Source organism: Colobus angolensis, unplaced genomic scaffold (genome assembly GCF_000951035.1).
Source record: "Colobus angolensis palliatus isolate OR3802 unplaced genomic scaffold, Cang.pa_1.0 Scaffold27, whole genome shotgun sequence".
Lineage (NCBI taxonomy): Eukaryota > Metazoa > Chordata > Mammalia > Primates > Cercopithecidae > Colobus > Colobus angolensis.
Window position 1 is genome coordinate 15195358 of NW_012115932.1, and position 14882 is coordinate 15210239.

General features: G+C 39.3%; 1 protein-coding gene across 1 annotated transcript in view; it reads left to right on the forward strand.

Annotated features, from left to right (window-relative positions):
* RANBP17 (RAN binding protein 17) overlaps nt 1-14882 on the forward strand; it is a 428836-nt gene that overhangs the window by 337353 nt on the left and 76601 nt on the right. Inside the window, exons 21-22 of the mRNA XM_011947772.1 lie at nt 4196-4303; nt 9245-9327. Of these exons, the coding sequence (XP_011803162.1) occupies nt 4196-4303; nt 9245-9327 (191 nt within the window). The remainder of the gene's footprint in view (nt 1-4195; nt 4304-9244; nt 9328-14882) is intronic.

The window sequence follows — 14882 nt, forward strand, 5'->3', positions numbered from 1 at the left end:
AAAAACTAATGGTTTTGATTGACTAACAAAATCAGAATTGTTTCCAGAAGAAAGTAATTGGCAATATCATTTTGGGCAAACTGAAATAGAGAAGAAAGTAAAGCTGAAAATTCACTGTTCAGCAAGCTTTTTTTTTTTTTTTTTTAGTTTTATTTCTGTGCCAGGCAAAAGGAATGCGAGAATGAATAAAATGATTGCTCTTTAGAAGCCCGCTCTCTAGTTGATTACACATGACTAATAAACAATCAGATGTCAGTGTGTTATAACAAAGATGCATGCAAAGGGCTATATGAGCATGTATGAGAAAAAGAGCAGTGCTTTTTGCAAGATAGAGAAAGCTTCTCAGAAGAAGTGAAAGTTAAGCTAAGCCTTGAAAGATGGATAGGCATTTGCCAGACACAAGAGAGGAAAGGTTTCCAGCAGCAGTCCCCTTGTGAACAAAGGTTCAGATGTTTGCATATTCATGGAGTACATTGAAGCTCTGAACTGGCAAGCTATTTAGATTCTGGAGCCACATCCGCAAACCCTGGTGTCCTAACACTTTTAATGAAAATTCTTTTGCCTTCTGGTATTAACAACTGATGAATGGGTGGATGGATGGATGGATGGATGTTGTAAAGAAGCAAACCTGATATTTTTCACATTTTCATATTTGGTATCCTATCAGGCAATGTCATATCATTAATGCCTTTGATTTTTAATTTATCTGATGTGGACCTTAGAAATTCATTGAGAAGATCTCAGTGAAAGCAGTTAGATCTGTGCTTCTTCTACCTAACGGCTCCCATTCTCTTCTTCCTACTCATATATACATAGTCCTCACAAGGCCACTGGAAAATTAAACTCCTAGAGTGGGTTCTGGTTCTCATCCTGTAATTGAGCCTGGCACTCTCACTCTGCAGCCCTTTTAACCTCTCTGTTGAGTAGACCTCTACTCTGCTTTCCAATAATCCCTCATTTTCTCTGTGGCAGTCACCTCTGTCAGAAGCATATTAGAATTGGTACCACTCTCATTCCACACAGAAAAAGAAGCATCCTCTTATATCTCCCTGCCTTATCCCATAGTGAATACTGTGTGCTCTGAAAAATATCATGGTCCTAATGCCATTATAGAATGCCTTGCAGAGGCCTATATGTGCCTTTGGTATTCTTTGGTTCAGAGATTTGGGTTGAATCCATTTTCTCATGAGCCTTCCAGATGCATTCCCACTAATGAGTTTGTGCTCAGGAGGTCCCTTGGTGGAATATTTTCTCACCTGTGCTCCTGTGGCATTGGTTCAGAATTTCTATACTCAAAACATCCTTATTATATGTCGGTCACCCTGATTTGAGCATGTGTTCCCCAAGATTAAAAGCTATATCTTTCTGGCCAGGGATGGTGGCTCATGCCTGTAATCCCAGCACTTTGGGAGGCAAAGGTGGGCAGATCACGAGGTCAAGAGATCGAGACCATCCTGGCCAACATGGTGAAACCCCATCTCTACTAAAAATACAAAAATTAGCTGGGCATGGTGGCGGGTGCCTTAATTAGCAGAACAAGACTCCTTATCAAAAAAAAAAAAAAAAAGAGTTATATCTTTCTTAACTCTGGATCCCTAGCCCTTAGGACAGTACATAGCACATGGTATCTACATCTATCAAAAATAACAGCTTTTCTAGTCCATAGAAACAAAACAGTAAAAAATAACAGCTTTTCTAGTCCATAGAAACAAAACAGTAAGTTGTCTGATAAGTCAAAATAAAGTGAATCAAGTGGACTGACTTTATTTTTGTTATTTTCATCCAACTGAAACCTTATTCTCACATATACACTCACTTCTTATCCCCCTTCCCTGCCTTATTTTCCTTTGTAGTACTTTTTTTTTTGAGACAGAGTCTCACTCTTGTCACCCAGGCTGGAGTGCAGTGGTGCAGTCTAGGCTCACTGCAACCTCCGCCTCCCGGGTTCAAGTGATTCTTGTGCCTCAGCCTCCCGAGTAGCTGGGATTACAGGCGAGCGCCACTATGCCTAGCTAATTTTTGTGTTTTTAGTAGGGACAGGGTTTCACCATGTTGCCCAGGCTGGTCTCGAACCCTTGACCTCAAGTGATCCACCCACCTCAGCCTCCCAGAGTGCTGGGATTATAGGTGTGAGCCACCGTGCCTGGCTTTCTTTGAAGTACTTTCTAATGTATATTTTGTTTATTTTCTGTCTTACTAGAATATAAACTCCATGAGGGCAGGGATTTTTTTTTTTTTTTTTTTTTTTACTGGTGTCTGGAGAGTGTCAAGCAATGCTTGTTATAGAATAGGACTTCAGAAAATAGTTGATAAGAAAACTGTTTCAGTATATACAAATGCAGCCTTAGCATGGTATGTATATCTAATAGGAGAAAGTATTGCTTTTTGCACTTTTAGGAAATATACCACTCTTAAAGTTATAGATGGCTTATTTTCATTGAACATCATGTGAACTGTTTTCTAAAACTTCAAAGTGAAATACACAATTAAATAGTTCTAATCAAATAAACTACACTTCATTTTTAGGTTGCACATTTATAGCAACAAATAATGTATTGAAATCTATTTTGTGCCAGGCCATGCATTCAATAAGTACTTAGCATATGCCCTCAAAAAGCTTATAATAGGAGAGATATACAAGTACTATGATTATGCTAGCACCGGGTTCCACCACCATACACAGGAGACACTCCTAACCCTTTAGGGAGAGGTAGGAGGCAAGTGCATGTGATGTCAGAGAAGGCCTCCTAGGATAATTGACACCCACATTGAAATCCGACATTCAAATAGAAATTAGCAGGAAGATGGTAGGTCTCTGCTCTTTAGAAATGCACTATCTAATGGGGCAGACAAATAACACAACCAAGCCTAACATACTGTGTTGTAAGAGATATGGTCATGAGTACTCATTGAACGTAGATGAGGAAGAGACTGATGCCTTTGGATAAAATAGAGAAAACATCCCATGGGAGATAAAACTTGAGCTAGATATTGAAAGACAGGGATATGTTAGACAGAAGAAGTGGTTTATGAGGGAATGGAGACAAGAGCTGGCATTAGTGGGTTTGCAGGGAGTTATGAAAAGCTAAATCATGAGCAGAAATGCTAAGAGATGAAGCTGGAGGTAGGCAAGAACCAAATCTTAAAGGACCTTGAACACCGTGCTAAGGAGTTTGAAATTTATTCTAAGAGCAGGGAAGAAAATTGTGATGACCTCACCATGGAGATTTCTACCCAGAAGCACACCGAAAAGAAACACCATTAAGTGATTTAGTTTAGCATTTTGATCTGAAACAAAAGACAAGTATGTTGGAAAACATCAGAAAGAGACTTGAGGATTGGGAAAAGAAAAGAGAAATTAAGACAGTGACATAGAGTTTTTCTGCTACAGTTTGGGACCTTAATCCTATAGTCATGTGTCTACTTGGTAAGGAGATGCCCAGTGTCGATTAAAGGGCCAGTGGATCTGAGTCAGTTTTCCAGGTTCTGATGGCCTTCGGCGTAGATTTATCAGAGGCATATGCTCCTTAGTGTTAATAAGGATGTTAGAGAATATCTCCTTGTGTGTACATGGGACTATCTTTAGTGACATTTATGTTGAGTAGATTAATAGTTACCCAAAGCTTTTCTTCAAGCCAGCATCCCAGATATTCCTTGGAGCTACAGTGAGACCAAAAAGAGCAATTCAACAACATTTTTTAAAAAAGAGTAATTTTGAAACTGAGAGATACGTGAGGTTTATTATTACTAGTTCCTTCTACTTTTACATATTTTTCAATTTCATAACAAAAATATTTTTCTAAGTAGTGTAGTACCCAAAAAACTGATAATAACTCAAATATATGTTTATCCTCATTCACTAAATTTATTTTCCTTTCCTGCAACATTAGGCATAAATCTTTAAATGTGCTGCTTATATGATACTTGAAAAGTGTGTATTTTATTCAGTATTCTAACAACAAAGCAATATAATGTGTAGGATATGTTACAAATAAGAACAAATCACTGGCAGGTGCAGGTTAGGGAGAACAATTTATAAAATGCCATTGTATAGTATAAACATAGAACGAATTAGTATAAACATAGAACAAATGTGGATTCCCCTTTGTGTGTGTGTGTGTGTGTGTGTGTGGCACTAATTTTCAGGAACAGTATTTCTTTAGGCCCTTAAATTCTTTAACAGGCTTTATAAAAGGTACCCAACATATCTTCCCATTCTTCAAAACGCTGTTGAACGGTGGTATGGAGAGCCAGCATGTACAACTCCCATCTTGAAACTTATGGCAGAACTGATGCAAAACAGGTAAGCAGTGTGACCGGCAGTGAAAAAAACAGTCTACTATTAGCAGAAATCTCCAACAGTCTGACTTTCTTTCTTGGTTTGTGTATTTTCAAGGTAGTTAGCAAGAGCCCAGGAACCAAGACTTAAGATGATTAGTGAAAACAGAATTAGAGACGTAAGATTGAGGCCTTTTGAGAGAAAGAACTACAGTATACTTGGCTGTCTATGGGGACTAGGGAAATAGAAAATAAATCGGAAGACTGCAGCCACCATTATTTAAAATATTCAAAGGTACAAAATGAAGGGAGGGCAGCTATTTTAACTATTTCAGTGCTTAAATGCAATTCTGTAGAATCTTAGTTATTTCTTGTCTTCAGCTAGCTTTTGAATTTGTTTGCTCTTGCTTCTCTAGTTCTTTTAATTGTGATGTTAGGGTGTCTATTTTAGATCTTTCCAGCTTTCTGTTGTGGGCATTTAGTGCTATAAATGTCCCTATAACACTGCTTTAGCTGTGTCCCAGAGATTCTGGCACATTGTCTCTTTGTTCTCATTGGTTTTAAAGAACTTATTTTTTTCTGACTTAATTTTATTATTTACCCAGTAGTCATTCAGGAGCAGGTTATTCAGTTTCCCTGTAGTTGTGTGGTTCTGAGTGAGTCTCTTAATGCTGAGTTCTAATTTGATTGCACTGTGGTCTGAGAGACTGTTTGTTATGATTTCTGTTCATTTGCATTTGCTGAGGAGTATTTTACTTCCAATTATGTAGTTGATTTTAGAATACGTGCAGTGTGCCACTGAGAAGAATATATACTCTGTCGATTTGGAGTGGAGAGTTCTGTAGATGTCTATTAGGTCTACTTGGTCCAGACCTGAGTTCAAGTCCTGAATATCCTTCTTAATTTTCTATCTCATCGATCTGTCTAATATTGACAGTGGGGTGTTAAAGTCTCCCATTATTACTGTGTGGGAGTCTAAATCTCTTTATGTGTCTCTAAGAACTTGTTTTATGAATCTGGGTGCTCCTGTATTGGGTGCATGTATATTTTTGTTAGCTCTTCTTGTTGCATTGATCCCTTTACCGTTATGTAACGCCGTTCTTTTTTTGTTTTTTTTTTTAAGTCTGTTTCATCTCAGAGACTAGGATTGCCACGCCTGCTTTTTTTCTTTCTTTCTTTTTATTTGCTTGGTAAATATTCCTCTATCCCTTTATTTTGAGCCTATGTGTGTGTTTGCATGTGAGATGGGTCTCCTGAAGACAGCACACCAATGGGTCTTAACTGTTTATCCTATTTGCCAGTCTGTATCTTTTAATTGGGGCATTCAGCCCATTTACATTTAAGGTTAATATTATATGTGAATTTGATCCTGTCATCATGATGCTAGCTGGTTATTTTGCACATTAGTTGGTGCAGTCTCTTCATAGTGTCATTGGTCTTTATATTTTGGTGTGTTTTTGCAGTGGCTGGTACCAGCTTTTCCTTTCCATATTGAGTGCTTCCTGTAGGAGCTCTTGTAAGGCAGACCTGGTGGTGACAAAAATCCCTCAGCATTTGCTTGTCTGTAAAGGATTTTATTTCTCCTTTGCTTATGAAGCTTAGTTTGGCTGGATATGAAATTCTAGATTGAAAATTCTTTTCTTTAAGAGTGTCGAATATCGGCCCCCGCTCTCTTCTGGCTTATAGGGTTTCTGCAGAGAGATTCGCTGTTAGTCTGATGGGCTTCTCTTTGTAGGTAACCTGACCTTTCTCTCTGGCTGCCCTTAACATTTTTTCCTTCGTTTCAACCTTGGAGAATCTGATGATTATGTGTCCTGGGGTTGCTCTTCTCAAGGAGTGTGTTAGTGGTGTTCTCTGTATTTCCTGAATTTGAATGTTGGCCCGTCTTGCTAGGTTGGAGAAGTTCTCTTGAAGAATATCCTGAAATGTGTTTTCCAACTTGGTTCCATTCTCCCTGTCACTTTCAGGTACACCAATCAGTGGCAGGTTTGGTCTTTTCACATAGTCCCATTTTTCTTGGAGGCTTTGTTCTTTCCACTCTTTTTTGTCTAATCTTGTCTTCACATTTTATTTCATTAAGTTTATCTTCAGTCTCTGATCTCCTTTATTCCGCTTGATCAATTTGGCTATCGATACTTGTGTATGCTTCACGAAGTTCTCATGCCATGTTTTTCAGCTCCATCAGGTCATTTATGTTCTTCTCTAAATTGATTATTCCAGTTAGCAGCTCCTCTAACCTTTTATCAAGGTTCTTAGCTTCCTTGCATTGGGTTAGAACATGCTCCTTTAGCTCAGAGGAGTTTGTTGTTACCCACCTTCTGAAGCCTACTTCTGTCAATTCGTCTGTCTCATTCTCTCCAGTTTTGTGCCCTTGCTGGAGAGGAGCTACGATCATTTGGAGGAGAAGAGGCATTCTGGTTTTTGGAATTTTCAGTATTTTTTCTGCTGGTTTTTCCTCATCTTTGTGTATGTATCTAACTTCGATCTTTGAGGCTGATGACCTTTAAATGGAGTTTTTGTGTGGGGGTCCTTCATGTTCATGTTGATGTTGTTGCTTTGTGTTTGTTAGTTTTTCTTCTAACAGGTCCCTCTTCTGCAGGTCTGCTGCAGTTTGCTGGAGATCCACTCCAGACCCTGTTTGCCTGGGCGTCATTAGTGGAGGCTGCAGAACAGCAAAGGCTGCTGTCTGCTCCTTCCTCTGGAAGCTTTGTCCCAGAGGGACACCAGCCTGATGCCAGCCAGAGCTCTCCTGTGTGTCGACCACTGTTGGGAGGTTTCTCCCATTCAGGAAGCACGGGGGTCAACTTGAGGAGGCAGTCTGTCCCTTAGCAGAGCTGGTGTGCTGTGCTGGGAGAATCCCTCTTGTCAGGATCGGCTGCTCTCTTCAGAGCCAGCAGGCAGGAATGATTAAATCTGCCAGTGGTTCTTAGCTTGCTGGGCTCCGTGGGAGTGGGACCTGCTGAGCAAGACCACTTGGTTCCCTGGCTTCAGCCCCCTTTCCGGGGGAGTGAATGGTTCTGTCCCACTAGGGTTCCAGGCACCACCAGAGTATGAAACATTACTCCTGCAGCTAGCTCGGTGTCTGCCCAAACACCTGCCCAGTTTTGTGCTTGAAACCCAGGGTGCTGGTGGTATAAGCACACAAGGGAATCTCCTGATCTGCATATTGCAAAAACCATGGGAAAAGCATAGTAACCCGGCCGGGTAGCACATTTCATCATGGCTTCCCTTGGCTGAGGGATGGAGGTCCCCAGCTCCTTGCGCTTCCCAGGTGAAATGATGTGCCATCCTGCTTCTGCTTATCCTCCATGCCTAACCAGTCCCAATGAGCTGAATTGGGTACCTCACTTGGAAATGCAGAAATCACCCACCTTCTGCATTGGTCTCGCTGGGAGCTGCATCTTGGCCCCTCCCCAGATGATTCCTTTTTTTTTTTTGAGAAAGAGTCTCAGCCTGTTGCCCAGGCTGGAGTGCAGTGGCCCAATCTTGACTCACTGCAACCTCCGCCTCCCAGGTTCAAGTGATTCTCCTGCCTCAGCCTCCTGAGTAGCTGAGATATAAGCATGTGCCACCACACCTGGCTAATTTTTGTGTTTGTAGTAGGGACAGGGTTTTGCCATATTGGCCGCGCCCGGCCCTGATATACATTTTTAAAACAAATTCTAAAGTGATGAATAGGAAATCCAGTATTTTTAAAATACTGCACATATGTGTAATGAATCACCTGATACTTCAAGCATATTTCAAACACATGACAGTTTCCACTACATACAACTTAAGTAAAGAGAAACAAATCTCATAAGTTCACTGAGAGCAATTCTACTTCCCTGGTTCCTGCTGGGGTTGGAGAAGTGTGAACAGGGTAAAGAACTAACATGACCTCCTGACATATTTGATTTTTAAACATTGCTTTGGCTTTTAAGAAATAGTGGCATTTTAAAAAAAGGATTAGCAAAACAAAAACTACCAAAAAGCAAGACATTGCTAAAGACCTGTTTACCAAGAATAAAACAACTTTTTGCTTTTCCATGCTTTTTAAAAAATGCTTTAGTATTAAGTGCAATGATTACCTATTAGAAATATTATTATGAACATATGATCGTTGGCATGCAAGTTCTGATTAAAGAAATGCATATACATAATTTGCATTAAATTCTAGAGAAATATAGGCAAGATAACATTTTCCAAAATAACAAAATTTCAGAAGGTAATTCTTAGGACAGTTGTGCTACATAAGAATCATCTGGGCCAGGCGCAGTGGCTCATGCTTGTAATCCCAGCACTTTGGGAGGCCGAGACAGGTGAATCACCTGAGGTCAGGAGATCGAGACCATCCTGGCTAACACGGTGAAACCCCGTCTCTACTAAAAATTACAAAAAACTAGCCGGGTGAGATGGCGGGCGCCTGTAGTCCCAGCTACTGGGGAGGCTGAGGCAGGAGAATGGTGTAAACCCGGGAGGCGGAGCTTGCAGTGAGCTGAGATCCGGCCACTGCACTCCCGCCTAGGCAACAGAGCGAGACTCCGTCTCAAAAAAAAAAAAAAAAATGTATATCAGGCACTGCAGGAAACCTCAAATGTAAATATATATCATTATCCAAATTTGTCTAAACTTAGACACCTGGGATGTTTTATTATTATCCATCATCCAGTTGGCATAAAAGAAGGGGCAAGAAATCTGTGATAAAGAATGTCAGGATATCGTTTTGACAGATAAAAAAGAACTCTTTGATTTAGCAAATAGATGAAAATAATTCTTCCTAATTGTCCTACTATCTTTAGAGTGAAGAAATTAGCATACGTATGTTATCAACAGTTTGTAAAATGGAGTGGAATTTAAGAGACAATTGTACTGCTGCTACTTCTTATAAATGAAAATGCTAGGCATTTGAAATCTGTGTTTGGTTTCTTTATCTTCACATATAGTCCTTTTTTTTTCTGTCCTTTTTTTTTTCTGTATTTCTTAGATCCCAGCGTCTGAATTTCGATGTATCATCTCCTAATGGAATTCTTCTCTTCAGAGAAGCGAGTAAAATGGTTTGCACTTACGGTGAGTATCCTTTTCCATGTGTCTCTGCAATATCGTTTTATCTCTTTGGAGGAAAGAAAGATGTTAGTTATTTTGTTCTTTTGAACTTTCATATCTTTATGAATTTGTGAAGTGGGTAATACAAGTGCAGAAAGCCGGGTAGCTATCATATTGGCATCAGGAGAAGTAAGCAGCATGCCTTTGACTAAATCATGCCTGACCAACTTGATGAATTTCTTTTGGATAAAATTGCAGTGTCAGTAGATGAGGGAATACACTAGATAGAATATTGAAAAGTTACAGCATATTCAAAATTGCTCAGAGTTACATCAGGGAGTTTACTATGTTGAACCAAGGAATGCTTAAACCAGGATGTCACTGAATTGTAGGAAAATATCCTTGTAAAGAGGAATAAATATTTTATTATGAGGAACTTTTGGGTACTGCACCTCTAGAAGCAGAGTTCTACAGGAAAGATTGTCCTATTCAATTATAGTCCTAAATTTAGTATTTGGTTAGCAGTTTGGCCCTTACAACTACCATAAACTCTAATATTTGCCAATTCTGACACTGTCATCAATGAAATTCTCTACTCTCTGTGACCTGTATGTAGATAGGGAATGGAGATAGGATGGATAAAAATCCTCTGTAACCTAATTTGGCGCACAGTGACTGAATGTCAACTGAGCTGGGCTCTGTGCAATGCCCTTCTCCTTGATAAATGTTTCCCTGTGTCCTTTTTTTCCCCCGTCTGTTCTTTCCCAAATCAACAGCGAAGTCTTAAGCAAATTTAGTCTTAAAAATTGCCTGAATCTTTTTTTTTTTTTTTGAGATGGAGTCCCACTCAGACACCCAGACTGGACAGTGCAGTGGCACAATCTCAGCTCACTGCAACCTCCGCATCCCAGGCTCAGGTGATCCTGCCACCTCAGCCTCCCAAGTAGCTGGGGTTATAGGCACGCCACCGCACCTGGCTAATTTTTGTATTTTTAGTAGAGATGGGGTTTCACCATGTTGATCAGGCTGGTCTCAAATTCGTGATCTCAAGTGATCCACCCACCTTGGCCTCCCAAAGTAATGGGATTGATTACAGGGCATGAGCCACTGCACCCAGCCGTGATTCTCCTATTTCTTTTTGAGTATCAAGAAACAAACTTTACAAAATTTTATAAAGTCTCTTTATTTTAATTCTGCATCTGTTTGTGCATATATGTAAGAACAACCAATAGAAGCATTATCACTTTTATTAAAGTAAAAGCCTATTTTTAAAAAGAAAAAAATGGGTGTTTTAAGTTGTGTTTACCTCATTTCAGAACACATTCTGGGGCTCTGATCTGTATACATTGTGGGCCTCCATTAAAATACTTCATTTTAATTGCACATCTGATTTGTAGAATTTGAGATTTTTCATATGTAAAAACTAGAGAAATCACCTATATAGGAGAGTAAACTTGTACTCTCTTATTTTCATCTGTACCAGTAACTACATTGCCACAACTTTTGTATCCTGTTTGAAAATAGACACATTAAAATCATATAAAGTGGGCCGGATACAGTGGCTTATGCCTGTAATCCCAGCACTTTGGGAGGCCAGGGCAGGCAGATCACTTGAGGCCAGGAGTTCAAGACCAGCCTGATCAACATGGTGAAACCCCATCTCTACTAAAAATACAAAAAATTACCCAGGCGTGGTGGCAGGCACCTGTAATCCCAGCTACTCGGGAGGCTGAGGCAGGAGAATCGTTTGAACCTGGGAGGCAGAGGTTGCAGTGAGCCGATATTGCACCACTGTGCTCCAGCCTGGGCAGCAAGAGCGAAACTCTGTCTCAAAAAATAAAATAAAAATAAAATCATATAAAGTGGAAATACTTTGCCTCCTAGAGGTAAAAATGGACGCATTTAAAAAAATTCTAATACAATTTGCCATACTTTTAGTGTATATCTAATTCTATTCCATGTTTTGTCAGATAAGATGTGTGTCTGGACCTTTTTTCAAAAACAGCATGGTATATTAGAAAAAGCACAGTTTTCGGATTTATAAGATCTGAGTACTAATCCTATTACCAATACTTTATCAACTCCATGACCTTCAGCTAAAATACTATATATACCTCTTTGTGACTAGTTTTCTCTTGTATAAAATTAGGACTACTAAATACCTACTGACTTACCTGCCTAATTGGGATTAAAAAGGTTAATTGAGCTGTTCTGATAAAAGGCCTGACACCTCTCCTTGTTCCAAAGCCTATCTCTTATACTCACCAAGCCAGCCTTCTTTGGACAGGGGTTCAACAACCCACATCATTGTTTTGCTCAGCAGTGCTTCCTGTTTGGATCACACTGCCCTGCTTCCTCTGCCTGTAACCAGTGATGAGTTTCTATTTCCTCACTTACTTAAAGGAAATAAACAGCACATATGTAAGAATCTCTTAGTAATCAATAGAACTTTAACTATGCATATGTTAGATTCCTGTTACCAGTTACAATTGTATCATTCCTACCCCTTTCTCTGGATCTTTCTTTTCACTAAATGTGTTTTTTCTTTGGGGGCCTATTTACTGTTGCACTAGGGCTGTTAAGAGAAGCCAGCTTCCTCTTCCAGTATCACTGACTTTCTAGGACAGAATGTATGTCCAGTAAGTGACACCAAAAGAAATCTGACAAAACAATGCCAAATCTATGGGCTTCAAAAGTTGTTCCGTTCTCTGTTGGGTTGTCTGACATTGAAAAAGGCATTGCAGCAAAAGTTGAGAAAAATAACTATGTGAGGATTATATTGGAGGAGGAGGAAGAAAGGAAATGAAAGGATAGGAGAAGTGAAGTGGAGTGGGGGAAGAGGCAAAACCTTCAGAGCATTCTTACAAAGAAAAGCCAGTAAGGAGTTTTCTTACCCAGAAGAAAGACGAGGTTAGAGTAAGGCTCTGCTCTTCAATTTAGACTAATAGTACTGGTAGCCTTCCTTTTGTTATCAGCTTTTATAGTCTTATATTAGACCATTTATCATACATTACCCTGTTGAATCCTCAAGGTAGGTATTATATGCTACTCACTAGTTATATGACCTTGGTTAAGTTGCAAGCCTCTCTTGCTTCAGCTTCTCGTTAGAGAAAATACTACATACCTCAAAGACATGGTTGTGAGAATTCAGTTAGGTAATGTATGGAAAGCCCTTCGAGTAGTTACTGACTGTGATTACTGTTATGAAGAAATTGAAGCTCACAGAGGTTAAAAATTTTGCCAAATATTACATAGCTAGCAAGTAGCTGAATTGGAATTTCATTCAGTCATACTGACAGTAGTCTTTTCATATTCTTTACTGCCTCTTGGGATTTGCCAAAGTAAGATTTTACCATGGATATTTATGATGAAGCACTGTTCTTTAAAGTATGGTGATTTCTACCTCTAAACTTAAAGGAAATCAAAGGTTCAATGGAAAAGTGTCCTTCAACTGGGTCACCAGTGACTCTGACAGTGACTTTGATACATGCACTTTACATAGAATAATAGAAAAATGTCCTTAACCTCTACTAATTCTCTTGCTGGTCCACATAAGCCATCCGATTTGTCTGTCTTTACCTTCTGTAATGTTTTATTACCCATGCTTTTACCTCTGAAAATTCTAATATACACATTGGAGGAAGATCATGTAGTTGCCATTCAGGAGTCTACAAGATGAGGGAAAGAGTGACTGGGAGGGCACAGAAGAGCCAGGATTGTTTATTTCTTTGATAAGCCGAGGTGAAGGAAAGGGAAGCCATTAGAGGGAAAAGGCCAGAACATTCTGTGATCCATCCCTTCTGTTTCCATCCTCACTGGGTTTCTTCTCTGATCACCTCTCATGAGCAGTTTTTGGTTAGTCAGTGATCAGGGCGGTGCAGAGAGGGAAGGAATCATTTCCAAATGCAACTGACTTGTTATGTATTTTGTAAAATACCTCCACCTCACTGCTCTGTGAGACTGGCAGAAAAATAATACTTTTGATATGCTGTTTTATTTATCTACAGTCTGTCATGATATACTTTGATGTAAGTTTTTAATTTTGCTTCAGCTCTCAGCTCCTCTTGCCGTTACAGCTCAGGGTCAGCAATGAGGTTAGCCACAGTAGCGCAAAACAATTTCCTGTTTGTATAGCCCAGGTAACATTTGGGTGAGGATTAAATTTTACCACATTTTCTACTAGCCCAAGCCTATTATTTCTAATGAGTTTTAAATTGCTTCAAGAACATGTATTTCAAAACTTAGTGCTATGATCCGTTCAGCCTGAGCAACTTAATAAAAGAAATTTCTTTCTTAAATTTTTGGTTAAAATGTTGCATGCAGTGTAATAAATGTTATTACTTTGGAAACCTACTTCTCAGTTTTAAGAACTGGATGATTTTTATGTTCAATTTCCATTTGTCTAATCTTTCCTTCTCTTTGCCTCTGGGTCCTGGTATCTTTAGTGACATCTGTTGGTTGAAGAGTGCACAGAAGGGAGAAATAATGATTGTTTTCATAAGATTGGCCAAAATAGAACTGCTTCATTTCTTCCTTAGGTACCTGATTTAAGAATGCAATGTATAAAGATTCTAAACTTTAAAAATGGATGGTACAAGCTATGATTATTCACTGTACATAAGAATTTACATCAGGGTTCTTTTAAGCAGTATATGCTCTGGGTGTATGTAAGGTGTAACTTAATATGCATAAATTGAATTTGTAAAGTGGTATACAAGCCACTGTTTCTCATCATCACCTAGATAACAGGCCATTTGTTTTCACCGTTGGTTTTGTAGAGCTTTAGGGGCCTGTGAAAGTGCCACAGCAGCCCTCCAGAAAAAGGGGGAAAGAAGACTACTTTGCCACTTTGACCAGAACCACCCATCTTTGTAGTTACACTAGACTTGTCCGTAAAAGCTATCACCTGTTAGGGCTTTTTTTTAAAAAAAAAAAAAAAAGAGGCTGAAAATCACTTGCATGTACTGTCAGAAGTGTTGTAAGAATGGAAGATTAGAATGGTATACAGGCATACTTCTTTTTGTTGTACTTTCCAGATACTGCATTTTTTATAAATTGAAGGTTTACAGCAACCCTGCATCGAGCAAGTATATCAGTGCTAGCATATGCTTACTTTGTGTCTCTGAGTCACAGTAATAAATGTGTGTGTACTGACTGCTCTGCTCTGGCCATTCCCCATCTCTTCCCCTCTCCTCCAGTCTCCCTATTCTCTGACACAGCAATATTGAAATTAGGCCAATGAATAATGCTACAATGGCCTCTAAGTATTCAAGTGAAAGGAAAAGTTGTACATGTCTCACTTTAAATCAAAAGCTAGAAATGATTAAGCTTAGTGAAGAAGGCATGTCAAATGCTGAGACAGGCCAAAAGCTAGGCCTCTCACACCAAACAGCCAAGTGGTGAATGCAAAGGAAAAGCTCTTGAAAGAAATTAAAAATTCTACACTAGCAAACACACAAATGATTAAAAAAAAAAAAAAAAAGAAAGAAAGAAAAGTGAAAAACCTTATAGCTGATATGGAGAAGGTTTTAGTAGTCTGAGAGATAAAGCTAGGCCTCTCACACCAAACAGCCAAGTGG